The sequence below is a fragment of the Thalassophryne amazonica genome, chromosome 15 (assembly GCF_902500255.1).
Source record: "Thalassophryne amazonica chromosome 15, fThaAma1.1, whole genome shotgun sequence".
NCBI classification, from domain to species: domain Eukaryota; kingdom Metazoa; phylum Chordata; class Actinopteri; order Batrachoidiformes; family Batrachoididae; genus Thalassophryne; species Thalassophryne amazonica.
In genome coordinates, this window is record NC_047117.1 from 15,495,662 (window position 1) to 15,523,246 (window position 27,585).

Sequence of the window (27,585 nt, forward strand, 5' to 3'; positions counted from 1 at the left end):
ATACAAGTAGTTACAAGTTTTGCCACCAGAGTCTTGCCATGCGAATAATGAAATGAGAGTTATGGACACGGCCGAATTAAAAAAAAAAAAATCAAAACCGAAAAATATTAAAGGAGTTATGACATCTTGAATGCAGTATGTTTGTTTATACAAGTAGTTCCAAGTTTTGCCACCAGTCTTGCCGTGTGAATATACGTACCAGAGTCTTGCCGTGCGAATAGCCAAATGAGAGTTATGGACACGGCCGCTGGCCTTAAATTATAGGAGAATTGTTACTGAAAATCCCTTGCATGGCAGTATAGATTTTTATTTCTTCCTGGAGTTTTTGACTTTTTGTTGTTGTTGGCTAGCGCCCCCTGTGGGCTCCCCTGTGGCGCCCACCGCCCCCCTCAGCTCTGGACCGGCCCCCCGCCTCTGCCCAAGTTCACAAATCACTGGAAGCCTTCGACGGTGAACATAGTCCAGGATTTTGAGTCACCGCTGACTTTGATTCGCTTTTATATTTGTTTGTTTTTGAGCAGACAAACTTAAATGGACATTTTAAACTTCTTTTGAACATTCGGCGTCCTTGTTTGTCTGCTGTTGGGTGTTTTTTTGTTGTTTTTTGATGGCGCGGTCGAACAAACATGGTTGTCCGCCGGCAGGAGATGAGTCGTCCTGTTAGATAACGGATTCATCCTGACGATTTATTGGCTCACCGCTCGCTTCCTGTCATGGATCTCACAGGTTTTTAGTCCGATGACAGCAAAGGTCCCATCCTATAATGAACATTTTCGCACCGAAGTTTCACTGAACTTTTCCGACGACTCGCCATGTCGGGAGTGGTCCGCACCCTGAGCCGCTGCCTGCTCCCGGCCGAGGCCGGCCGAGACCCGGGCAGCAGCAAGGACAGGAGTCGGCAGAGGGACGCGGCGCAGGAGCGGGAGGCGCGGCGCAGGAGCAGGGAGATCGACAAGATGATCGACCGGGAGAGGAGAGCCGTCCGCCGGCTGGTGAAGATTCTGCTGCTGGGGGCCGGAGAGAGCGGAAAGTCCACATTTCTCAAACAGATGCGAATCATTAACGGGCAGGAGTTTGACCAGAAGGCACTTCTGGATTTCCGAGACACTATCTATGAGAATATACTAAAGGTGAGGGTGTTTTTTGTTGTTGTTGTTGTTGTTGTTTTACATCACAGCATGAGTCTGGGGTATATTGACAGGGGCGGAACCAAGATTTTTTGAGTGAGGGTGGGCACTGCTTAAATCATAAACACATTTTACTACTTTTATAGACATATTATTTAAGGCCGTGGCTATTCGCACTGCGGCTGTGTCCATAACTCTCATTTGGCTATTCGCACAGCGAGACTGGTGGCAAAACTTCGAACTACTTGTATAAACAAACATACTGCATTCAGGATGTCATAACTCCTTTAATATTTTTCAATTTTGATTTTTTTTTTCCGGCCGTGTCCATAACTCTTATTTCACTATTTGCACGGCAAGACTGGTGGCAAAACTTGGAACTACTTGTATAAACAAACATAGTGCATTCAAGATGTCATAACTCCTTTAACCCTTTACCTACTGAGGCTATAAATGGACGATTGGTTATAATTTTTTATTATAGCAATAAAATTAAGAAATAATGTTCTGTGTTTGTGTGCTTTGGTACCCTTTTCCAAGAGTACCTGAATTTCAATTATATTACACCTGATTAACTATTTATACACATTATTTGTAAGTTTTAGCATTTAAAATGAGAAAAAACACAAAAACGAACTTGATTTTTTTTCAGTTTTTTAGTGAAAAATTATTGTTATGTAAAGGAAGTTTGGATTTCACATTTTTAACAGGAAGCTGTACGTGTTTACAATCAAAATAATTAATTTTGTGTGTCTAGAACTCAGAAACAGTACAGAAACAGTGCAAAAGTAAACATTTTATACAAGGCGAAAATATGCAAAAAGTAACCAATTTTAAAGTGCAGAACCAAACAATATGAATAACAACAAACAATGTGCAGAACTATATAGAACTATATCAATTTTCTGTATTATTAAAATGTGCAATAAATCACTCATTTGATCACTCATTTTGTGCAAAATTATACAATATGAATAAAACAATAAAGTGTCAAACTATATACAAATATATAACCAAGACTTAAAATTAGATCTAAACTACATCAGTCCATTGTCAGTGTGGTACTGTTTGTAACAGTTTCTGTCTGGCTGAAGACAGAGGCCAATTTTACAGTTTGCACATCCAGCAGGTTGACCTCTTGCAAACCTTGCAAGAACGCCGCCCCTTTGTGGATCACTGGCAAGTTGGGTTTCCACTGCTTGTTGGCACTGGGCAGTGGCTTGTAGCTGATGGAGCCATCACACCCACACAAACACGCACACACACCTTCACAAATGACACTAACACCCTGCCTTTTCCTCAAAAATTACTACATTTATGTTTGTTGTCTGTCTCTGTACTTTTCTGTCACTTTTGCGCTCTTTTTCATACTTTTCCCTGGTTTCAAAAGTCACCGAATGCACTTTACCATAATATATGCAACATATAGCATACTGTTGGAAAGCATGGGTTCTTGGCTTGCTGTCAGTGTTGAAATTTTTCAGATTGAGGGCTTACATGAGAACTTACGGTAATGAGAATCAGTGGCACACTAGTGTGAAACTTCCGTGTTTTTCCTCTGCGTGATGACATCACAGGCTTATGTTTACCGTAATACACCATATATCATTGGAAAGCCCTTGGTGTTAGCTTAACAATGCACTTTGAATCATTCGGATTGGACAAAGTATGGCGGAGTTACAGTAAAAAAATACGCATATGGAAAATATGGCGTGGGCGCCATCGCCGTAGATAAAGGGTTAATATTTTTCGATTTTGATTTTTTTTTTTTTTTTTTCCGGCCGTGTCCATAACTCTTATTTCACTATTTGCACGGCAAGACTCTGGTGGCAAAACTTGGAACTACTTGTATAAACAAACATACTGCATTCAAGATGTCATCACTCCTTTAATATTTTTCGATTTTGATTATTTTTTTTTTTTCGGCTGTGTCCATAACTCTTATTTCACTATTCGCACGGCAAGACTCTGGTGGCAAAAGGCCGACCCTATTCGAACGGCAGCCGTGTCCATAACTCTCATTTAATAACTCTCATTTATGTGACCGCGACGGCGGTGGTATCGAACCTGGACGACTCGCATTAAAGACCATTCCTCTATCAGGTCAGCCAAAGAGGAATTCCCCAGGACCTTCATCCCGCTACATTTGTTTATACAAGTAGTTCCAAGTTTTACCACCAGAGTCTTGCCGTGCAACTAGCCAACACTGCGAACAGTGAAATAAGAGTTATGGACACAGCCGAAAAAAAAAAATAGCCACTTCCATTATTTAAAATAAGTGTATGTTTTAAAATGGGCAGCATGGGAATGTTGCCTCACAGCAAGAAGGTCATGCGTTCGATTCCCACCCGTAGCCTTTCTGTGTGGAGTTTGCGTGTTCTGTCCGTGTTTGCGTGGGTTCTCTCCGGGTGCTCTGGCATCCAAAGACACGCAGGTTAGGTGGATTGGAAACTTTAAATTCTCCGTAGGTGTGTGTGTGTGTTTATTTGTCTGTGCGTGGCCCTGCGACAGACTGGCGTCCTGTCCAGGGTGTACCCCGCCTTGCTCTCTATGACTACTGGGATAGACTCCAGCCCCCCACGACTCTAAATTGGACTAAGCGGTTGAAGATGAGTGTGTGTGTGTATATGCTTTAAAATGATAAGAGTATGTGTGTATTTAATTAAGTCAAATGTTTTATCTGGAAGCACTTCCAGTGTTTGGAATGAGGCTCAGAAGTCTAAATCCAGCTGATAAGCAGCTTTACAGATTTCATCTGGCATGGTTTAAGATTAGAATTAGACTCTGGGTTAGGATATAAGTTTTGTAAAATACATAAAACACTTGTGAACAATACATCAGTTTTCAGATCCCAAATTTTGCACTTTTGAGGGTTTTGCACAGTAGTTATTCAGATTTGGTCCAGGTTCCATTCGGAAATAGTTCATGTTCGCAAAATGTGCTAAAGGAGACTTGTGCAGTAACACTGTCCCAGTCCAAATGAATTATCAGTTAGAAGTGTTTAGATCTGGGAACTGCACAGAGTATTTATAAGGAAAGAAAATATATAACCACTGTTCATCTTCAACAAATCATCAAAATCATTTTTTGCTGCATCATGCATTTTTACAACCTTTTTATTACTATATAATCAACAACAAATTTCCTGTCACATACCAAGACATATATCTACATTTAAAATAATTTTTATTCACTTAAAAACTCTAAATTATTCAAGTTTGTTTAAGATAAAGTTAGATTTTTATTGGATTAGGGATGTTTCAACATTTTAAATTTGGTTTTCTATTGACCCATGATGATAGAAAAAATACAGAGTTCCATACAGTTTTGCAAATCTGAAGTTTTCTAGAATGCTTGTGCATATACACAGTGTCTTGCCATCCGGTGATAATGTATTAAATGTAGATATATTTCCAAACACCCTTCAGTTATTCTGTCTTATCACAACTTTTGCATTTGTTGAGGTATAGTTGCATTTTTGGGGAGGCAGGCTGATAATGTAGACACTGTGGGTGCAGATACTCATTGGAAACACAGTAATCAGTCTTCAGAGTTATCTGAAGGGGCTCAGACAGAATTACGAAAATCTGCAAAATTATACAGAGCAAAGCAAACCTTTGAGGCAACGCTAAAAATATGCCAGTACGTTAAGTAAGGATGGTGTTTCCTTTGATATGTACTGAGAACTTTTAAGAACTTTTCTGTTTGTGAAAACAAAGTACTACTGGTAGATTTAACAATGTGTGCTGTTTATTGGTTCTCGGGCATTTGTGTACAAGTTATGGGCTAATATTTTGGAAACTTTATGAAAAATCTACTGATATGATAATTAATATGATATATAAAGATTACAACACTGTTTTGTGTTGGATATATTGCTTAGAATTTTAAAGAAAGCTGAATTTTAGTTTATAATATGCAGTAATCTAATAGTTCATTGATTCCCATAGTCTGTAGGGGGCCGTGGTCGCCTGATGGGTCGTGAGAGCCCCCCCAGTTTTTTTAAAGTCTTTGATTTTCAGTTTTGTAAAACTTAAATTACTGAACTACTACTAATACTACTTATAATAGTAATACTAATAATAGAAGTAATAGACAAAGCCATGGGATTTAAATTGTTATTTTTCATTGATCCTACCTAATCTAACATTTATATAACACTTCTGGAGCTTATGAACACGTACAAACACTTGTGTAGGTATATAGTGTTTTGCTTTTGGGTGCGAAACTGACATTTTAGACATACTACGTTAAACCTTTTTGGGCCCACAAAAGATACATGCCCACAGTATTGTTGACATAGTACATATTTTTATTGTGAAGTGTGCATGTGCTCTCTTTGTTTGCTGTCATGTCTGGGCCTCCTTCACCAAGCTAACAATACCAGAGTATTCTTGAGGGATGAGCACATCCCCCCTGAGTAACTCACTGATAAGAGACTGTGTTTTTGCAGAATTAAGGCAGGACAATACCCTCCCACAAATACCAGCAGACAGTGGTTACGCCTGTCATGGCTCTCATCACAACAATCCCACAGCCATCCACCCACCCTTAAAGTGGCCACGTGACCAATACCCATTCTCCTAAAGACACAATGAATGATGTGGAGATGTTATCACAAGGACAAAAATGCTTGAAAATATTTTTTTTTTTCCCCTTAAAATATGCCCACACATTATTTGAAATTTAGATGTGTTTATTGTCCGTGAACCTTTGAAAATTTCAAAAGAACAGACAGCCTTGAATTACTTAGGGCAGCGACGATAGAGGCCCATACAGTCTATGATAGTGACACCATAGATCATGTGGGGGCTTCCCCAGACTTGCGTGAGGGATGCTGGCAGGTGTTTCTCTGGTTGCTAATCCAACATGAAAAATATTGACAAATGTTTTCCAGAGATGAAGATGAAGCCTTCATATACATTGTTTTGTCCACAACCCAGAATGTATTCATATTCAAGAAGCTGATATCAGATTTGGATATTTTTTTAAAAAGACAAATGATCAATCAAATATCAAAATAGTTATTGACTAATTTTTAAAAGTTTATTAATAATTGATTATTCAGTTAATCACTGCAGCTCAAATTTAGATAGAAAACATAACTCTGCAGGAACTGACATTTTTCATTTATTTATATAGCACCAGATCACAAAAAAGCTGCCTCAAGGCGCTTCCCACAAGTAAGGTCTAACCTTACCAACCCCGAGATAGTCATAACTGATATATAGTTTTCTTTCAAATGTGCATAGTTTCAAATATTATATTCCCTAAAGCACTAATAGTCTGATCATCGAATATACCAGGATACATAGAAATAATAAAAGGTACGGCTGGGACATTACACTTATTTCCAGATATGATACCATCACGATACATGTATGCTAATTCCGTAACGTGTTGTGATTATTAAGAATTGTGATTTTAGACCATGGGAAAAAGTAAAATACATGTAGCAAATATAAATTACCTGTTAGCTTCAGTGGATCATTCATTTGAAAAAATAATCATCCTGAAATGATCCAAAATGGTCTAAATGGTGAAGAAACGTCCCAGTCTGTACACAGCTGCGCTTAGCAATACCGTCAGCCACAAAGAAATAAAATACATTAGTCCATTTTGTTTTTGTGTCGAGCGGACGATAACACTTCTTCTTCTTCTTCTTCTTTCGGATCAAATGGCTTACGGCACCAGCTTAAGGTGCATTTACCGCCACCTACCAGGCTGGTGAGTGATTGCTGAGATTTTACAAAACCTTAACTCTTGGCAGCCATAGTCATTTGTTTAGATGCGATGAAGTAATCCACTGTCCTTTTGATATTGAAATAATTCTTTTTGCATGATGTGTGATGGGTTTTGCATCATATTTCCAAGGGACAAGAGACGGTAACACTGTAACGTTCAAAGTGAAACCTGAACTACACTACCCACAATGCTCCCTGCGTCGACCGGCCAATCACGTTTTGTGCTTGATGATGACATCATCAGCAAGTGAGAACCAGCCTGCCAGAAATAAACACACAACAGATGGACTAAAATGTTTGATTTTAGGGTTTACAAACATTATTTGACCGTTAAACTTTGCCCAGTTTACCAGCAAAAAAACATGTTATCGGACTGAATGTTGTTGGAACTAAAGATAATTGGTCCGATGATGGTTTTAAAACTTATCCGAAAAGCTAAACCGCTAGTAAAAACATTAGCTTCGATAATTATCTGCTATCGGATTCGCTGAACTGTGCCCACCACTGTATGTATGTATATATATATATATATATATATATATATGTCTGTCTGTCTGTCTGTCTGTGTGTTGTCATTTCGGCTGCTCCCGTTTGTTCGGGGTTGCCACCGTGGATACAGCCAGATCCGCATTGGTATTTGGCACAAGTTTTACACCGGATGCCCTTCCTGACGCAACTCCAGTTTCACCGGAGAAACACACACAGAGCCGCTGGTCTTCCGAAGGGGTCTCCCATCCAAGTACTAACCAGATGCCACACTGCTTAGCTTCTGATATATATACGAGTATATATAAATTTATCCCAGGTTTCTGATTGGGGTCGACCCAAATGCGTTTGTCCACTGTGACCTTGTCTACGCAGTTTTTAATGTAACACAGTACAGTATCCGTAAATAAATCCAGGTCCTCATTCTCAGTAGGTCCCAGTAGATGCTGTTGAAACTTCTTCACGTTGGTGGTATTACCACAATTTGTTACGTGACAAAGTTTGTCTAACACTACATCTCCTGTGTGTACAAACTAAAGTGTTTTCACAGTTTGGATTTTAAACCTGACACTGCACATCATCACATCAACACAATTTGTTGTGCCCATTATTTTTCTTGCAGCTGCTTGACACTGAGGTGACTATACGTAATACTTTCATTAGGTCCACAACAAGTATATTACACCCTCTGCTGGATAAAAGCAGTAACTTTTTCTACCTCAATGCCTAAAATGAAGCAAGTTAATTTGAACTATATAAATTCTGTAATTTAAAAATGAATTTTAATATCAGATAAACAAATATTGCAATGCTAAAGAGGACAGATTTTGTTTTGTCGCCCCTACTAAAGTGCACTTCTATTATTTTATTACATACACCATAACCATACTTCTGCTGGAGTAGTAATGCCCAACATCAAGATTACCATCAAATCAAATAATAGAGTGAAACTTGAATATAGAATCACTCCAGAAACCAAATCACAACATAGTGGAAATCGTCTGAGATTATAGACCTTTGTGATGTCATATAAGGAGAAAAGGAAAACCACACAGTAGAAGAAATTAAATAAAGAGGTACATACACTAAAAATTACTCCCATCTATTCAGTGATTGCTTGCCCAAATGTCCATAAAGATTCTCAATTTCTAGAAAAGTTGTGATTTTTTTATTGTAGAATTCTTGAAAAATCGCACAATCTGGTAATGTTAGAGAAAAACAAGAGAATTGTGGAGCCGATTCAGGATCCAGATCAGTTTCAAAATTGATTTCATCAACGTTAATAACCTACCTCAAGGAAACTTCTTGACCCAGAATTTTGTCCCAATGAATCTGTTACTCTGAGATGTCTTGCCTGCAAACTGACTGTGTTTTAGTCACGAACAAGTTAATCCAGGACCTAATGTGTATTGTTCAATTCATGGCACAACATAATGAACATAGTATAAACTTTTATGACAACATCTTCAGTCCAGTCATACAACCCCTGGCAAAAATTATGGAATCACCGGCCTCGGAGGATGTTCATTCAGTTGTTTAATTTTGTAGAAAAAAAGCAGATCACAGACATGACACAAAACTGAAGTCATTTCAAATGGCAGCTTTCTGGCTTTAAGAAACACTATAAGAAATCAAGAAAAAAAAGATTGTGGCAGTCAGTAACGGTTACTTTTTTAGACCAGGCAGAGGAAAAAAAATATGGAATCACTCAATTCTGAGGAAAAATTATGGAATCACCCTGTAAATTTTCATCCCCAAAACTAACACCTGCAGCATATCAGATCTGCTCGTTAGTCTGCATCTTAAAAGGAGTGAACACACCTTGGAGAGTTGTTGCACCAAGTGGACTGACATGAATCATGGCTCCAACACGAGAGATGTCAATTGAAACAAAGGAGAGGATTATCAAACTCTTAAAAGAGAGTAAATCATCACGCAGTGTTGCAAAAGATGTTGGTTGTTCACAGTCAGCTGTGTCTAAACTCTGGACCAAATACAAACAACATGGGAAGGTTGTTAAAGGCAAACATACTGGTAGACCAAGGAAGACAAAGCGTCAAGACAGAAAACTTAAAGCAGTATGTCTCAAAAATCAAAAAATGTACAACAAAACAAATGAGGAACGAATGGGAGGAAACTGGAGTCAACGTCTGTGACCGAACTGTAAGAAACCACCTAAAGGAAATGGGATTTACATACAGAAAAGCTAAACGAAAGGCATCATTAACACCTAAACAGAAAAAAACAAGGTTACAATGGGCTAAGGAAAAGCAATTGTGGACTGTGGATGACTGGATGAAAGTCATATTCAGTGATGAATCTCGAATCTGCATTGGGCAAGGTGATGATGCTGGAACTTTTGTTTGGTGCCTTTCCAGTGAGATTTATAAAGATGACTGCCTGAAGAGAACATGTACATTTCCACAGTCATTGATGATATGGGGCTGCATGTCAGGTAAAGGCACTGGGGAGATGGCTGTCATTACATCATCAATAAATGCACAAGTTTATGTTGATATTTTGGACAATTGAAAGGATGTTTGGGGATGATGAAATCATTTTTCAAGATGATAATGCATCTTGCCATAGAGCAAAAACTGCAAAAACATTCCTTGCAAAAAGACACATAGGGTCAATGTCAATGAGCAGATCTGATTTGATGCAGGTGTTAATTTGGGGGATGAAAATTTACAGGGTGATTCCATAATTCTTTCCTCAGAATTGAGTGATTCCATATTTTTTTCCTCTGCTTGGTCTAAAAAAGTAACCGTTAGTGACTGCCACAATCTTTTTTTCTTGATTTCTTACAGTGTTTCTTAAAGCCAGAAAGTTGCCATTTGAAATGACTTTAGTTTTGTGTCATGTCTGTGATCTGCTTTTTTTCTACAAAACTAAACAACTGAATGAACATCCTCTGAGGCCGGTGATTCCATAATTTTTGCCAGGGGTTGTACAAGTTCTTCTTTTGTGATTAAGGCAATGATCTAAACACTTCAGGTGCTGGTTTGGGGTGTTTAGCAGAGGATCAGCTGAAGCAGTCATGGAAATAAAAGATCCTTTTACCTCCCAAGATGACCAAATGACAGAGATAGTACGAAGTCGGCAGGAAGGAGTGGAACCCACACAAGAACAATACACAAGTGTGTGGTAATTAAGCTTATAAAAACAAAGAAGGGATTAAGGTAATTTCCAGGTGTGGTCCTGCTACTGACGCGTAGTAATTACCAGATGTGGTGCTTTAATCCTGATTAAAGCACAATGCTTTCTTCATGTGAATTAAAGTGTAAAAAAACAACTGTGAGTGAAATAATAAGACAAAAGCGCAGCTCCCTTATAAATGGAGGCTCATACACACACACACAAAACATGGTATTTCCTTCACGGTTCATCCACTTAGTCTGCACTACAAACTCATTAATATGTTGTGATAGAAAGCTAAAAGCTTTGCCAATGGCCAAATTTATGTGAAATTTGCAGTGTTTGTCCATGATCAATATCCACCTGAATGCAAATACCTGATCAGTACAAACTGATGCTGAAGTATTCAACTTTATTATTTTTATGGACCTTTTAGGATCACTTGATTAAGCTTGAAAACCAGTCAGTGTTCTGCAGAAAGAAAGATGTTAGTTACGCGGCTAATGACCTCCAAATTTGGGCAAAAGCAGACTGCATTTGACAGTTCTTATCAGCTCCATATTATACAACATATTCAGAACAGAAATGAAAACTGACTGGTGGAAACAGCTGCAGGCTATGTTCACATTACTGATTGAAGAGACCTCAGCTGTTTTGTTTGTTGATGATTCTATGATTATTAATTTGCCATGTGGCACAGATCTTCTCTTTTCTGGACAGCCACTACAAATCTGACCACACACAAACACGCATACACTCACTGGCCACTTTATTAGGTATGCCTGTTCAATCACTTATTAACACAACTTGCTAATCAGCCAATCACATGACAGTTAGGCAGTGCATTTAGACATCTGGAAGTGGTGAAGACAACTTGCTGATGTTCACACCGAGTATCAGAATGAGGAAGAAAAGGTGTTTATGTGACTTTGAACATGGCGTGGTTGGTGCCAGACGGATGGTCTGACTTTTTCAGAAACTGCTGGGATTTTCACGCACAACCATCTCAAGGGTTTACAGAGAATGGTCCAAAAAAGAAAAGTTATCCAGTAGGGGTGTCACAATACATCTTTTTGCATTGAACCGTATGCATGCAATGGTTCGGTGTGCAGAACTGCATGCAGAATACATGGTACGACGCTGCACAATATGATTATAGACACGTGCGTTATTTGGTATTTGTTTCCAGAAGTCACCAACTTTTCATCACATTTCCACAGACTGTGTCCTTCTCATTTCATGAACTGTGCAGGACTGCGGGGTCTGTCTGTTGCTTTCTCTGTGTAAAGCACTTGTTTACCATATCAATGGAGCGAGGGGGAGGGCCGCTCCTCAGACTGTAAGGAGCCAAAGTGGCCCAAAGTGTGAATGAAAGCTGCTTTAGAAGCAGCACAGAACACTCCAAAACACAGTAGAAGTAGAAGTTTGTGATGTAACCTTTGTGTAATAGCAGACAGAATTGCTTTGAGATGAGACAAACAAAACGCATAGACCATTTTGTATATATTGTTCAAAATGTGCATTTTTGTTTATTGTTTGAACCTTTTTGTTGTACAGTCTTTCACACAAGACCTCAAATTACCTTTATAAAGTGTCAAAACAGTTGTTTATTATAGTTTGCTGTGTGTTTTGAATAAATGTGTGTGGAAAATTATTTTTCGCTTTATTTTTTCCTTTCTTATTTCGTATTGTAAACTAGGGCTGAAACGATTAGTCGAGTAATTTGAATAAGTCGATTACGAAAAATGTTCGAGGCAAATTCTGTGCCTTGAAGCTTTGTTTAACATTGTCGTACATATGCCAGGCCTGTGTGTGGCACTGTAACGTCCCCAGAAAAACAAACCGAAGAAGCGCTAATCAAATTAGCACAAAAGCTACATCTTTCCAATGCGACAAACAGAGGGAAATAAAACCTTTTAGGAAAAAGACGGTCCACGCTGATCATCTGAAATAGCTTACTGTGCATTTAAAGCAAAGCAGTGTTTTTCTTTTTTTTTTTTTAAACACAGTTTTGTCCGCTGGCCGCTCTACGTGCGGCGGCCAACTGCTGCCTCTCTCTGCCTGGTGTGAGCGGCTCTGCACTGCCCTCACACAGCTCCGTCCCGGCCACAGACAGTCTCTGGAAGAAGTCCACTCTTTCTTCTGTGTGACTCACATTGAGTGTTTTGCTTTTTAATTTTCACTTTTTTGGGCGACACACAATGCTTCACAAACACGGGAACTCAAATAATAATAATAAAAAAAACAGTGACTGCGAGGCTTGCATGTTCAACCTCCAGCTGAAAATGAAATGCATTGGCTGAATCGCAGAGAGAGTGTTAAAAAAAATTCATGCAGGGACCCAGTCCACCACCTTAATAAATAAATGAATAAAAATGGTTAAATTTTACAAGTTGGGGAAAACAAAAAACAGAAAGCCACAGCCCATCGCCATTTCAGAAAAATGTCAAGACTTTGGCCCAACTTTGGCTGAGCTCCTGACACCATGAAAGATCCAAAACTTGTAAAGATGTGAAAAAATAAATAATTACCCAGGAAAACAGAAAGGGATACACTAAATTTGACAATCTTTGTGACGGTGCAGTGACATTGTGCCATTACTTAGGGAGAGCCCTGGACTGTTAGTGTTTTAAAATGCAAAAGTACTTTTTATCCAATTACTTGATTAATCACCAGAATAATCGGTAGAATACTCGATTACTAAAATAATCGATAGCTGCAGCCCTATTGTAAACCTTTATTACACTTATAAAACACAACAAAAACATACAGATTCTGAAAGCACAGGTTGTCCTGAAAAAAAGAGACATAAAACTTGATTGTGGGATGTAGGGAGAACTGTAAACAGCAATAATAAAACATTTATGCCAGGCGAGTGAACTGTCCAAAAAATGCCCTCGGACCCCAGAGGGTTAATGTCATGTACGCTGACAGAATAATAACATTAATAATAATAATATTTAAAATGAGGCTTATCTTCATAATTAACTGGTTTATTTGAGGGAGAAGAAGAATCACATTTGATTTCATTGGCATGGGAACGCTAGTAACATTTCAGTTTAGAATTTCTTTTGACCCACAGATGAAGAGCAAAAATTATGGAGAAAAAAGGCAAATACTACATTATCAAATTTCTGTCAAACCTAAAACTTTAGCAGATTAGTTAATGCTACGTATTTACACATTTAGCCTAATATTTAAAACATCAAGCTAAATATTTAGCTAAATGTTGAGATGAATATGCACCTTAATAAAAGAGCTAATTGTTCCTCCCTGAAAGACAGATTTAAATAAAGCATCTAATGACAGACATTTAACATGTAAGGGCGTGTTTATTCAAATTTGTAACTCATGGATGTTTTGAGCTATTTTGCAGCCTGCAGTCTTTTGATATCAATTTCAACTGAAGAGGCACTTGTAAAATATTAATAATAAAATAATAATTTTGTAAAAATGGCTGTTTGTGCAAAATTTTGTGGTGGGGGGGTTTGCTCGGAGGGGGTCTTGCCCGAGGAGTAATTCAGTGTAGAACTGCCACTGCACACTGTGCTCACAGTTAGCTAGATAATAACACAACGCAAATTACAGTCCTTTTTACGACACACGTTTTTTGGTAGTGTGATTAAGGCATGTACATTCTGTGACCCTCCGCCCACCCCATAGTTGGGAAAGTCAGGAGGCAATGCCATAGTAACTGTGTGAATAGTAAGTAGAAACAAACCTTCAGCAGAAATGCCCAAATTAAGGTATTTTTTGATTGATTGGTATCAGATTAGTTAAATAAGTCTGTGTGCGTTGTCTCTGGTATGCTATAAGCCTGGAGTGAGCTGTTTAAATATCCTTCAAGCTTATTTTATCCACAGTGTGCATCAGCCTTGCTCTATTACATAAGCGCATAATGACAGCACTCAGAGCTGCCACAGTGAAACTCTAAAAAGCACACAACACTTCAAATACACACCAAGTCTGTTTCTGATGAAAGGTGAGTGTGATATGAACTTTCTTCCTGCCAATCAGGTTGTGATTTGCTAAAAAATATAGTTGTTTTTTTTTCTCATCATCATCTGTTTTTCTCCAGGTGCATCAAAAAAGCCCCCCACCTTTAGAGTAAAGGTCCACTTTTGTAAACTTTTAAAGACTTTTGTTTTTTTTACATATGATGACGATGATGATAATAATAACAAATGATTATATTTTTAGTAACTAAAACATCATTCAGTCACTATTACCCTGAGTGTCCTAGTTTTTACAGTACAGTACAATTCTACAGTAAGTGGAATTGATGAGATATAAAACAATCTGTTTACTTAATTTTTTGAAATAAATAATGATTATAAACATTAAGAAGCAGCTTGGATTGAGTGTATTTTTTATGCATGGCAGACCTATTAAAGTGACAAGCATATAATACAGTATAATCGATTGACTTGAATGTGCTTGCATTCTGCTTTGCGCAAGTGTAATATTGAGGAAAATAAGTATTGGATTGGTATCTGGAATCAGCAGATACTCAATAATAAAACAAAACAAAACCCTAAATTAGGGCATACCTACAAATGGATAAACAAAAGGGTGTATTGTATGACAAGTTCAGCTTCAAAGCCCCATCACATGGTTCTCCTGACAACATCAAAGTTCTTTGAATTTATTGTTGATATGAATTGAGCGACTGCCATAGTACGTCAAGCCTCAAATACCACTTGCTGGCCAAGCACCCACCTGATGCAGAGCCCTTCTCCTACCTCAATAAATATTCACACCAAAATATCCTTTTAAGGTACATTTAGAACTGATAAAAAATTGGTGATTATCACAAGACCACTATGGACAATCACGCAATTAATCATAATTAAATATTTTATTTATATACATACTCATTTACAATAAAATCATCATATCTGAGTAATCTATTATTAAATGCAAAAAAAAAAAAAAAATCAAGAATAAACCTTTATTCTATAGTAGTTTTGCTTCAACATTCAAACCTTTAAATGGTAGAACTTTGTAGTTTACAGGGTCTATTTTGTTCCTCTAACCTGTAACGAGGTAAGAGATGTACATACCTTTATGTTGTGCCAGATCGGATTACTGCAGGTCAGATTTAGACCATTTAAAAACGTGACTGCAAACTGTCTTGACAAAAACATGGACTCTGGTAAAAATCTGATTCAGGTCACTTCAGTTTTTAATTTAAGCATAGCCTGATTATTTTATGGCCCAGACACACAATTTGGCCAACCAGCAATATTAGGACACTGGAACACAAACAGACAAGAAGCCCAAGGATCATGTGACACACAGATTAATAAAGTGATATTGTTAAGCCCAGGATGGCAAACAGAGTGAAAAATGGAGATGATTGTGAGTTAGTAGTAGTTATGAGTCGACGTGACTCAAGGTTCACTTCCAGCAATTCTCTGTATTGTCGATTAGTCACCATAATGTTTGTGTTCAATCTACACGTGTCACATAGGGGTCACACTCATCTTTGTTTTTCACACTGGCCAACTTCTAGAATGTCTGCTGTTTGCGTCATCATCAGTATACACAGTGCCAAAAAAGAAAAACAAGAGGATGATTCGAGGAACCTTGTTAAGGAAAAACAAAAGAACACCTTGTCCCATAATCATATATAGGAGGTCATCCCACCATAGTAGGTCATCTCTGAGAATTTTTCCTAATTAAACCTCAAGTGACGCAGATTTGCTTTGAATGTCCTCTTATGGAGTGTCCCTCTTTCCCCCAGACTACAACACTAATTCATTCATAGTTAAAACAATTCATCTAGCAAAAATCCCAAAACGTTCTCCCATGTCTCATTAGTATTTCTCCTTATGAAATTGTTTATTGCTGGAACAACAGTTAACAGCGACACTTGGACTTGCTGTAGTGACCTCAGACAGTGACTGGACGTGTTCAGTACTCTGTCATTGTGAGGACTCCTTGGGTACTTTTAAAATGACTGTCAAATAAGCAGTCACTTAAGGAGAGTCCAATGAAGTAAACTTGTACTGTGATGGTACATCAGCTACAACAGTACAACAAAGTGGAGCGCTACCTTCAGTATGATCCACAGGCACGTCAGTGCCAAGGACCCCAGAAAGTGGAAAAGGCCAAGACAAGACTTACATTTCGGATGGTTGCAGCAAATAGATAACTACTTCCTGGAGTTGGAGATGGACCAGTGGTCTGCTCACACCCGCCGAGGAACAAACTCTGGTTATTGGCGACTCTGTTTTGAGAAATGTGAAGTTAGTGACACCAGCAACCATAGTCAATTGTCTTCCAGGGGCCAGAGCAGGCGACATTGAAGGAAATTTGAAACTGCTGGCTAAGGCTAAGCGTGAATTTGGTAAGATTGTAATTCATGTCGGCAGTAATGACACCCGGTTACGCCAATCGGAGGTCACTAAAATTAACATTGAATCGGTGTGTAACTTTGCAAAAACAATGTCGGACTCTGTAGTTTTCTCTGGCCCCCTCTCCAATCGGACCGGGAGTCACATGTTTAGCCGCATGTTCTCCTTGAATTGCTGTCTGTCTGAGTGGTGTCCAAAAAATGAGGTGGGCTTCATAGATAATTGGCAAAGCTTCTGGGGAAAACCTGATCTTGTTAGGAGAGACAGCATCCATCCCACTTTGGATGGAGCAGCACTCATTTCTAGAAATCTGGCCAATTTTATTAAACCCTCCAAACTGTGACTATCCAGGGTTGGGACCAGGAAGCAGAGTTGTAGTCTTACACACCTCTCTGCAGCTTCTCTCCCCCTGCCATCCCCCCAATACCCCATCCCCGTAGAGACGGTGCCTGCTCCCAGACCACCAACAACCAGTAAAAATCTATTTAAGCATAAAAATTCAAAAAGAAAAAATAATATAGCACCTTCAACTGCACCACAGACTAAAGCAGTTAAATGTGGTTTATTAAGCATTAGGTCTGTCTCTTCTAAGTCCCTGTTAGTAAATGATATAATAATTGATCAACATATTGATTTATTCTGCCTTACAGAAACCTGGTTACAGCAGGATGAATATGTTAGTTTAAATGAGTCATCACCCCTGAGTCACACTAACTGTCAGAATGCTCGTAGCACGGGCCGAGGGGGAGGATTAGCAGCAATCTTCCACTCCAGCTTATTAATCAAAAACCCAGACAGAGCTTTAATTCATTTGAAAGCTTGACTCTTAGTCTTGTCCATCCAGATTGGAAGTCCCAAAAACCAGTTTTATTTGTTGTTATCTATCGTCCACCTGGTCGTTACTGTGAGTTTCTCTGTGAATTTTCAGACCTTTTGTCTGACTTAGTGCTTAGCTCAGATAAGATAATTATAGTGGGCGATTTTACCATCCACATAGATGCTGAGAATGACAGCCTCAACACTGCATTTAATCTATTATTAGACTCAGTTGGCTTCGCTCAAAATGTAAATGAGTCCACCCACTACTTTAACCATACTTTAGATCTTGTTCTGACTTATGGTATGGAAATTGAAGACTTAACAGTATTCCCTGAAAACCCCCTTCTGTCTGATCATTTCTTAATAACATTTACATTTACTTTAATGGACTACCCAGCAGAGGAGAATAAGTTTCATTACAGTAGAAGTCTTTGTGAAAGCGCTGTAACTAGGTTTAAGGATATGATTCCTTCTTTGTTATCAAATCAGATCAAATCAAATCAATTTTATTTATATAGCGCCAAATCACAACAAACAGTTGCCCCAAGGTGCTTTATATTGTAAGGCAAAGCCATACAATAATTACGGAAAAACCAGAAACGGTCAAAACGACCCCCTGTGAGCAAGCACTTGGCGACAGTGGGAAGGAAAAACTCCCTTTTAACAGGAAGAAACCTCCAGCAGAACCGGGCTCAGGGAGGGGCAGTCTTCTGCTGGGACTGGTTGGGGTTATGTTCTCCAATGCCATATACCAACACAGTGCAGAGTAGCTACCTAAACTCTGTGAGTGAGATAGATTATCTCATAAATAGTTTTACATCCTCAGTGAGCACAACTTTGGATGCTGTAGCTCCTCTGAAAAAGAGAGCCTTAAATCAGAAGTGCCTGACTCTGTGGTATAACTCACAAACTCGCAGCTTAAAGCAGATAACCCGTAAGTTGGAGAGGAAATGGCATCTCACTAATTTAGAAGATCTTCACTTAGCCTGGAAAAAGAGTCTGTTGCTCTATAAAAAGCCCTCTGTAAAGCTAGGACATCTTACTACTCATCACTAATTGAAGAAAATAACAACAACCCCAGGTTTCTTTTCAGCACTGTAGCCAGGCTGACAAAGTCAGAGCTCTATTGAGCCGAGTATTCCTTTAACTTTAACTAGTAATGACTTCATGACTTTCTTTACTAATAAAAATTTAACTATTAGAGAAAAAATTACTCATAACCATCCCAAAGACATACCGTTATCGTTGACTGCTTTCAGTAATGCTGGTATTTGGTTAGACTCTTTCTCTCCGATTGTTCTGTCTGAGTTATTTTCATTAGTTACTTCCTCCAAACCATCAACATGTCTATTAGACCCCATTCCTACCAGGCTGCTCAAGGAAGCCCTACCTTTAATTAATGCTTCGATCTTAAATATGATCAATCTATCTTTATTAGTTGGCTATGTACCACAAGCTTTTAAGGTGGCAGTAATTAAACCATTACTTAAAAAGCCATCACTTGACCCAGCTATCTTAGCTAATTATAGGCCAATCTCCAACCTTCCTTTTCTCTGAAAAATTCTTGAAAGGGTAGTTGTAAAACAGCTAACTGATCATCTGCAGAGGAATGGTCTATTTGAAGAGTTTCAGTCAGGTTTTAGAATTCATCATAGTACAGAAACAGCATTAGTGAAGGTTACAAATGATCTTCTTATGGCCTCAGACAGTGAACTCATCACTGTGCTTGTCCTGTTAGACCTCAGTGCTGCTTTTGATACTGTTGACCATAAAATTTTATTACAGAGATTAGAGCATGCCATAGGTATTAAAGGCACTGCGCTGCAGTGGTTTGAATCATATTTATCTAATAGATTACAATTTGTTCATGTAAATGGGGAGTCTTCTTCACAGACTAAGGTTAATTGTGGAGTTCCACAAGGTTCTGTGCTAGGACCAATTTTATTCACTTTATACATGTTTCCCTTAGGCACTATTATTAGAAAGCATTGCTTAAATTTTCATTGTTACGCAGATCATACCCAGCTTTATCTATCCATGAAGCCAGAGGACACACACCAATTAGTTAAACTGCAGGAATGTCTTACAGACATAAAGACATGGATGACCTCTAATTTCCTGCTTTTAAATTCAGATAAAACTGAAGTTATTGTACTTGGCCCCACAAATCGTAGAAATATGGTGTCTAACCAGATCCTTACTCTGGATGGCATTACCCTGACCTCTAGTAATACTGTGAGAAATCTTGGAGTCATTTTTGATCAGGATATGTCCTTCAGTGCGCATATTAAGCAAATATGTAGGACTGCTTTTTTGCATTTGTGCAATATCTCTAAAATTAGAAAGGTCTTGTCTCAGAGTGATGCTGAAAAACTAATTCATGCTACATATTGTACAAATTTACTAAGGATCTTATGTCTGATTTGACTGTCACATGCAATACTTACAAGTTCCAGATAGAACAGATACAAACTTTATAAAATTTATGTATATCTTTTCCATATGGGAATAAACATATTTTGGAAAAAAAGAGCCTCTTAAAATGTGAGCCTTAAAAAAAAATGAATTACTGGTAATTAAAAAAAATTAATTGACCACCAATCACCAACACAAAGTTATTACATGTGCAGTAATATAAAACAGAACAAAACTTCAAATCCTCACTTTTGAGAAGATGGAATCAAATGTAATAAATTGATGAATTGTGAACATATAGTAAGAATGGAAGCACCAGAACCCTAAAGGCTTGGACCTTCATTGTCCTCAGGATTGCCAAACACCTCTGTCCAGTGTCCTCATGGCTCCATAAGCTCTTCCCTGATGTCACCTGAAGTATTGACTTTTTCCAGGTGTTTCAGAATGGTTTGAGTGCCAATCCTGCCATCAACTGTCAAACCACCTACAGTCCCAGATGCAGTTCATCATCGTGCCCAGGAAATGTACACAAAATATAAATGTTCCAGAATAATGTTAAGTATGTCCTGAATATACTTTATATTTGATTAAATGTAAGCAAGGAACAAACATTGCCAAAAGAAAATCTAACAGTCGGCTGTCAAACAGATGTTAAGATGAAGAAACAGAATAAAATGTTGGGGATAAAAAAAAAAAAAAAAAAGACGACTGCTGAGAAGATAAGAGACAAGATGAAATTTAAAACTGAGTGTGTGCGTCAGTGTTTACTGCCTAGTTTGATCACTTTCATAGTCTGGCCTCCCACACAGATCAGTGCACATGGTTCTCTTCAGAAAACCACCAACAGCCGCACTCACAGACGCTGTAATATTACGCGCTGTGTGTCACACGCTGTGCTGCATTGGTACTTTTATGTGTCAGTGTTAACATTTTTTCAAAAAGCAATTTATTATTATTTTTTAAACTGAATGGCCTGGAAACACGACAGCTGTGAGAGAAAGAAACCTTGACTGAAGTGTACTTGTGAAGTGTTTTCTTTTTTTTTACTTGACTGTTTCCATTATACACTATTTAAAATATATCCAACACCACAGCGCATTATAATCAGGCAGCGTAGTGGCCAAGTGGTCAGTGCACTTGCTTCCAAAATGAAAGGTTCCCACTTCAAGACCACCAGTGAAGAAACGATAAAGGAGACTTTTGAGATTTTAAGCACCTTTTAAAAAATTTAATGGAGTTTTTTTTTATTAAACTCAATGAATTAATGTTTCATTTCAACTCCATTGTGTACAAAGGAAAAAAGAAGTCTCCATCCAGATACTTATGGACCTAACTGTAAGCAATAGTTATAACAACTCCATGTGCGTGAGATAACTGCTGTGCACTGACATTGAGCTGTTTGTTTCTGCAGGGCATGCGTGTGCTGGTGGATGCCCGAGACAAACTGGGCATCAGCTGGCAGAGCTGCGAGAATGAGAAGCAAGGCATGCTGGTGATGTCATGGGAGGGACGTGTGGGTGCCACGGGGGTGGAGCCCAGTGAATTTCAGCTGTACGTGATGGCGCTGAGTGCACTGTGGGCAGATGCTGGAATACAGAAGGCCTATGCACGACGCTCTGAATTCCAACTGGTGAGTAGATAAGAGGCTGTGGTGTGGATGAAAGTGCCAGGCAAGTGATCAAAGTGTCGCAAGTTTGGAAATTGTCTCCAAAATCTTACAAAATTACACTGTTTACTTGATAGAAATGTGGAGTTGAATTCAGACTTCATTATATTAGTATTGACTCTTTAGATTGCAACCAAATCAGATGGGAAAACAGAATCAGGGTGAGTCGGAAATAGTCGGATAAACACATTCTAGTTTTGAAGATGTTCAAAACTTTGGGGACTCCTGAGTGCCTCAGCTTGGCTCCTGCTCCACTCTGCTGGCTCTGTGTAAGCTCGGCCTAACTCGGCATCCCACTTTTTGTTGTGTGGGCCGCTGAAGAGGAGGTACTGCTGGCCCACTACCACCAGAGGGCGCCCTGCTTGGAGTGCGGGCTCCAAGCACGAGAGGGCGCCAGACCCAGAGGAAGTGACAGCTGTCACTCATCACTCCAGCTGTCACTCATCTACACCACTATATAAGCCGGACTGCAACTCCACCTCCCCGCCGAGAAATCGACTACCAGTACCAAGGTAATCTCTCTGCTGACTAATACGTTGTCTAACATTGTTCTGTGTGCAGTCGCATTCCTGTGAAGACCCAGAAGAGGGACAAACAGGAGCTGCACGAGTGTGTATGATTTGGAGGTGGAGGTGCTCCCTCCTAATGGTGTCTGGACTGTGAACTACTGAGTGTGCGGACTCACACTCACACATCTTATCTCTGCTTTCTGCCAGCAGTACCAGGGTCGACAGCAGAAGACAGAGGCCACCTGGGGACTCGGGACTTGGCGGCTCCGGTGTTCTTCAGACCATTGGTGGTGGAAGCCGTGTGGGACGCGGCTTCTCTCTCGTCGGGCGTCTTCTATCTTTGAGCCTGCCCACACGTCACCTGGTGTTTATTGACTGTGAAAATTACGACACGTTTCGTTGTGTATTATCACAACATTAAATTGTTACCTTTTGGCTTACTCATTGTCCGTTCATTTGCGCCTCCTGTTGTGGGTCCATGCTACGACACCTTCCCAACACTTTTCACACAAAACACAAAAATGCTATTGTGCTGGCTGTTCTTGAGTTGTGTCTAGGCTGGGCCAAACTCAATAAAGGGGGAAAACAAAAACACTTTCCCTGACTTTTGCCAAGTGGTATTACTGTGAAGGAGGAATCTGCACTGAACACAGTCAGGTGAAAACTGTTTGGGAAAACCAGCCAAGGTGTGCAGACCTGTAACTCGATGTGTTACAGTGCAAAACACTGCAAAACTCAGCTGTTAGCTGTGAGAGGTCGTTTAATGTGACTGCAGTGTTAATCAAATATTTAAGGCACTGGAAGAATATTGATGACAATTTGAAGAAAACACAAAAAGAAGTGTAGTAGTCCTGATACATCTTGTTCTCTATTGACTCACTCTTTTGTCAACCGCCTACTTCAATTAAGGGTCGCGGGGTGCCGGAGCCTATCACAGCAGTAAGAAGGCGTGAACACATTGACACCTACGGACAATTTTCCAAGTTTCCAATCTAGCATGTCTTTGGATGTGGGAGGAAACCACAGCACCTGGAGGGAATCCACGCAAACACGGGGAGAACATGCAAACTCCACAAAGAAAGGCCACATGTGGGAATCGATCCCATGACCTTGCTGTGAGGCAACAGTGCTAACCACTAAACCACTGTGCTGTCTGTGTTAATTATTTTTAAACTTTATTTTAAAAAATTACAAAATGTCAGATATCTGAGGTTGACACCTGGAGTACTTGGAAAGTATGAAAGTGTAAAAATAATCATGCACGCCTGGCTTTTGTCCAACCCAAAAAGGCACGTTACCCCATTGGTGCCCACATCAAATTGAAGTGACAAATACTTGCCTACAAAGTGACTATTGGGTCTGCATCCATCGACTTTAATGTGCTCATAAACTCTTATGCGAACCCTTGGCTGTGGCGCACCTCCCCGGCGTAACGTCTGGCACTACCTGCCCTACACACAAGGTAATCCAGAGTATTCTTCTTTGTGGTCCTCCGATGGTGAAACATGCTACCAAATGCAATCAGAATAGGGGCATCCCGTACTTTCAAAAAACTCTTGAAATCCTAGCTCTTCTGACAGTACTTCCTCTTCCTTAAAATCCCACACCATATAAAAACACCGCATTTATCAAGCGAGCAGTACAAATATGATCCATCTGTTCCTCTGGTGATGACACATGGTCACAGACATACAGTCATGTAATGACATGAATGAGAAGCAGTGTGCTCTGATGTCCACATCTACTGGTCATGTGCGTCCAGTCGGCCGCATGCGTGTTCTGCCCGACACGCGTCTCTTGTGGATGGCATGCCACAGCACACACACCGCGTCATGAGGAACAGAGCTCATGTAGGTGACGTGACGGTCAGATCGCCTGCTGTGTGTTCTGATCTGATGGTCCGTTTCAACCTGGGGGGGGGGGGGGGGGGGGCTGTCAGTATCTGCTCCGTGCACACGCTTGCTGGCTGCAGCTTGTCGCCACCACGGCGATATATGTTTTTAATTAATGTCCACGTAAATGCAGCAATCAGACACACGCGCCTCACAGTGGACAGTTGTTAGTCCATGACTGTCCAAACACACTAGGTGTTGCATAGCTGGAATGTCCAGAATGATACATCACCACAGTTGCTTCTGTCGGAAGCCATGCCTCCCATTAGTGGAGCGCACACACCCACGTCTCAGTGTGTGTGTTTGCAAAGTCACACTCGTGGAGAACATGGACAAATTTCACAGCAGTATGACATTGATTTCTGCAGTCTGTTGTCGTGTGAAGAGTGCGACTGGCCACACATTTTTCCAAGTGCCATGCGAGCGGTGTAAGGTGTTCGTGCATGTCACGTGGAGGTTTCTTCCTGTTAAAAGGGAGTTTTTCCTTCCCACTGTCGCCAAGTGCTTGCTCACAGGGGATCGTTTTGACCGTTGGGGTTTTTACGTAATTATTGTATGGCCTTGCCTTACAATATAAGGCGCCTTGGGGCAACTGTTTGTTGTGATTTGGTGCTATATAAATAAAATTGATTGATTGATTGACTTGGAATTTGGCCGACACCTGCTGCGTGAGGGTGCAATGGGTTCGCACAGCGCACACTTTGTCTTTCAGGCGCTTGTGTGCGCAAATAGTTGTAGCAACAGGTGTATGAGGCGTTGGCGACAGGGACGACATTACAGGGTTTGCACACGATTCCTGCGTCACGCGCACTTCGTCCAAACTTCGCACTATGTGTGAAGGGGCCCTAATGTATGTATGTAAAGTATGTATGGTGAAGTCTTCTTTAAACTGTAAACACAGTATTTACTGTCATGCTAACGTCCCCTGTTCATCTGTAGCCTCATTATGATTCCTCACTTGTTAGTCGGTTTGACTGCAAGTGTCAGCTAAATGAATGTAAGTAATAAACATGATCATTATAACTGATGAGATGAGGTAATCCATTTTCTGAAGTGGCTATTTGAGAATCATTTCAAGTCTCTGCTTCATTGTTTTTTAAACAATAAAACATCATCATACATCTCAAAATACTTGTGTGACATCACGTCACCTCATAAACAATCCCAAATTAAACCACTGAGGCAGAATCCTTCGAGTGTCTGTGTTAAGTGACTGCTGTTGGCAATTCATCAGATTAGTTTTTTTAAAAACAGGATTCTTATTTAATGTATCACAGGAGTCAGTGTCCCAACTTCAGTGGGAGTCTTAAAAAAATCTTTTTCAAAAATATGACATTTCTGAAGCTTCTTTAGTATGAATCATATGGCAGACGGCATTAGCACACAGCCGTAATCTGACACACAGCACATAACCGCAACATCCTGAAACTAAATCCATCCCAGAACCTTTGTTATATTTACTCCTGTCTGTCTCCACTGTGTGCTCTCAAATCGAGGCTTACTGCCAAAAAAGTCATCAGAATATGTTGGACTCTCGTTGCTTTAACAGCAGTAAGTGGTGAATGTTTTTTCCACTGCCAGGACTCATAGAATGTGCAGGAAAAGCCCCGTTAGAGTGTGTACTACTGCCAAAGGCAACCCCCACTGCTGTCCAAGACCAGGGTTAGCCTGTTCCCCAAGTTTAAAGTTGTACAGTCTCTAGGTTTTTAAGATTTAAGTAAAAATAATTTTCTTTGGCACCACAATAATTTTATTCTTAGCATTTAATTAAGGGACTCATAATATTATATTGCCGATATGATCAAAATACACACTGTCTGGAAACAATTTAGAATTTCGACCCATCAGGGGTCAAAATTCAAGCGATCAGACTCCATGACCTACATTTGGTAACGACGTAATCGATCATATGGGGGCTTCTCCTAAGATGTGCGAGGATTCTGGGAAGGATATAGCAATTGCTAGTCGGAGTAAAGAAAGGCAGCGTGAGATCAGCTGGCTGCTCGCCTGAACAAAATAAAATGTTCCGATAAAGCCTAATTCTGCATAAATCTAATACACTCAACAAAAATATAAATGCAACACTTTTGGTTTTGCTCCCATTTTGTATGAGATGAACTCAAAGATCTAAAACTTTTTCCACATACACAATATCACCATTTCCCTCAAATATTGTTCACAAACCAGTCTAAATCAGTGATAGTGAGCACTTCTCCTTTGCTGAGATAATCCATCCCACCTCACAGGTGTGCCATATCAAGATGCTGATTAGACACCATGACTCGTGCAAGGTGTGCCTTAGACTGCCCACAATAAAAGGCCACTTTGAAAGGTGCAGTTTTATCATACAGCACAATGCCACAGATGTCGCAAGATTTGAGGGAGCGTGCAATTGGCATGCTGACAGCAGGAATGTCAACCAGAGCTGTTGCTCGTGTATTGAATGTTCATTTCTCTACCATAAGCCGTCTCCAAAGGCGTTTCAGAGAATTTGGCAGTACATCCAACCAGCCTCACAACCGCAGACCACGTGTAACCACACCAGCCCAGGACCTCCACATCCAGCATGTTCACCTCCAAGATCGTCTGAGACCAGCCACTCGGACAGCTGCTGAAACAATCGGTTTGCATAACCAAAGAATTTCTGCACAAACTGTCAGAAAACATCTCAGGGAAGTTCATCTGCATGCTCGTCGTCCTCATCGGGGTCTCGACCTGACTCCAGTTCGTCGTCGTAACCGACTTGAGTGGGCAAATGCTCACATTTGCTGGCGTTTGGCACGTTGGAGAGGTGTTCTCTTCGGAAGTGAATCCCGGTTCACACTGTTCAGGGCAGATGGCAGACAGCGTGTGTGGCGTTGTGTGGGTGAGCGTTTTTTCTGATGTCAATGTTGTGGATCGAGTGGCCTATGGTGGCAGTGGGGTTATGGTATGGGCAGGCGTCTGTTATGGACGAAGAACACAGGTGCATTTTATTGATGGCATTTTGAATGCACAGAGATACCGTGACGAGATCCTGAGGCCCATTGTTGTGCCATACATCCAAGAACATCACCTCATGTTGCAGCAGGATAATGCACGGCCCCATGTTGCAAGGATCTGTACACAATTCTTGGAAGCTGAAAATGTCCCAGTTCTTGCATGGCCGGCATACTCACCGGACATGTCACCCATTGAGCATGTTTGGGATGCTCTGGACCGGCGTATACGACAGCGTGTACCAGTTCCTGCCAATATCCAGCAACTTCGCACAGCCATTGAAGAGGAGTGGACCAACATTCCACAGGCCACAATTGACAACCTGATCAACTCTATGCGAAGGAGATGTGTTGCACTGCATGAGGCAAATGGTGGTCACACCAGATACTGACTGGTATCCCCCCCAATAAAACAAAACTGCACCTTTCAGAGTGGCCTTTTATTGTGGGCA

At 40.1% G+C, this 27,585-nt stretch overlaps 1 protein-coding gene across 1 annotated transcript in view; it reads left to right on the forward strand.

Annotated features, from left to right (window-relative positions):
* The first annotated feature begins 812 nt into the window (after window positions 1-812).
* Window positions 813-27,585, forward strand: part of LOC117525660 (guanine nucleotide-binding protein subunit alpha-12-like) — a 51,884-nt gene continuing 25,111 nt past the window's right edge. The window contains exons 1-2 of the mRNA XM_034187573.1: window positions 813-1,130; window positions 21,500-21,718. Of these exons, the coding sequence (XP_034043464.1) occupies window positions 813-1,130; window positions 21,500-21,718 (537 nt within the window). The remainder of the gene's footprint in view (window positions 1,131-21,499; window positions 21,719-27,585) is intronic.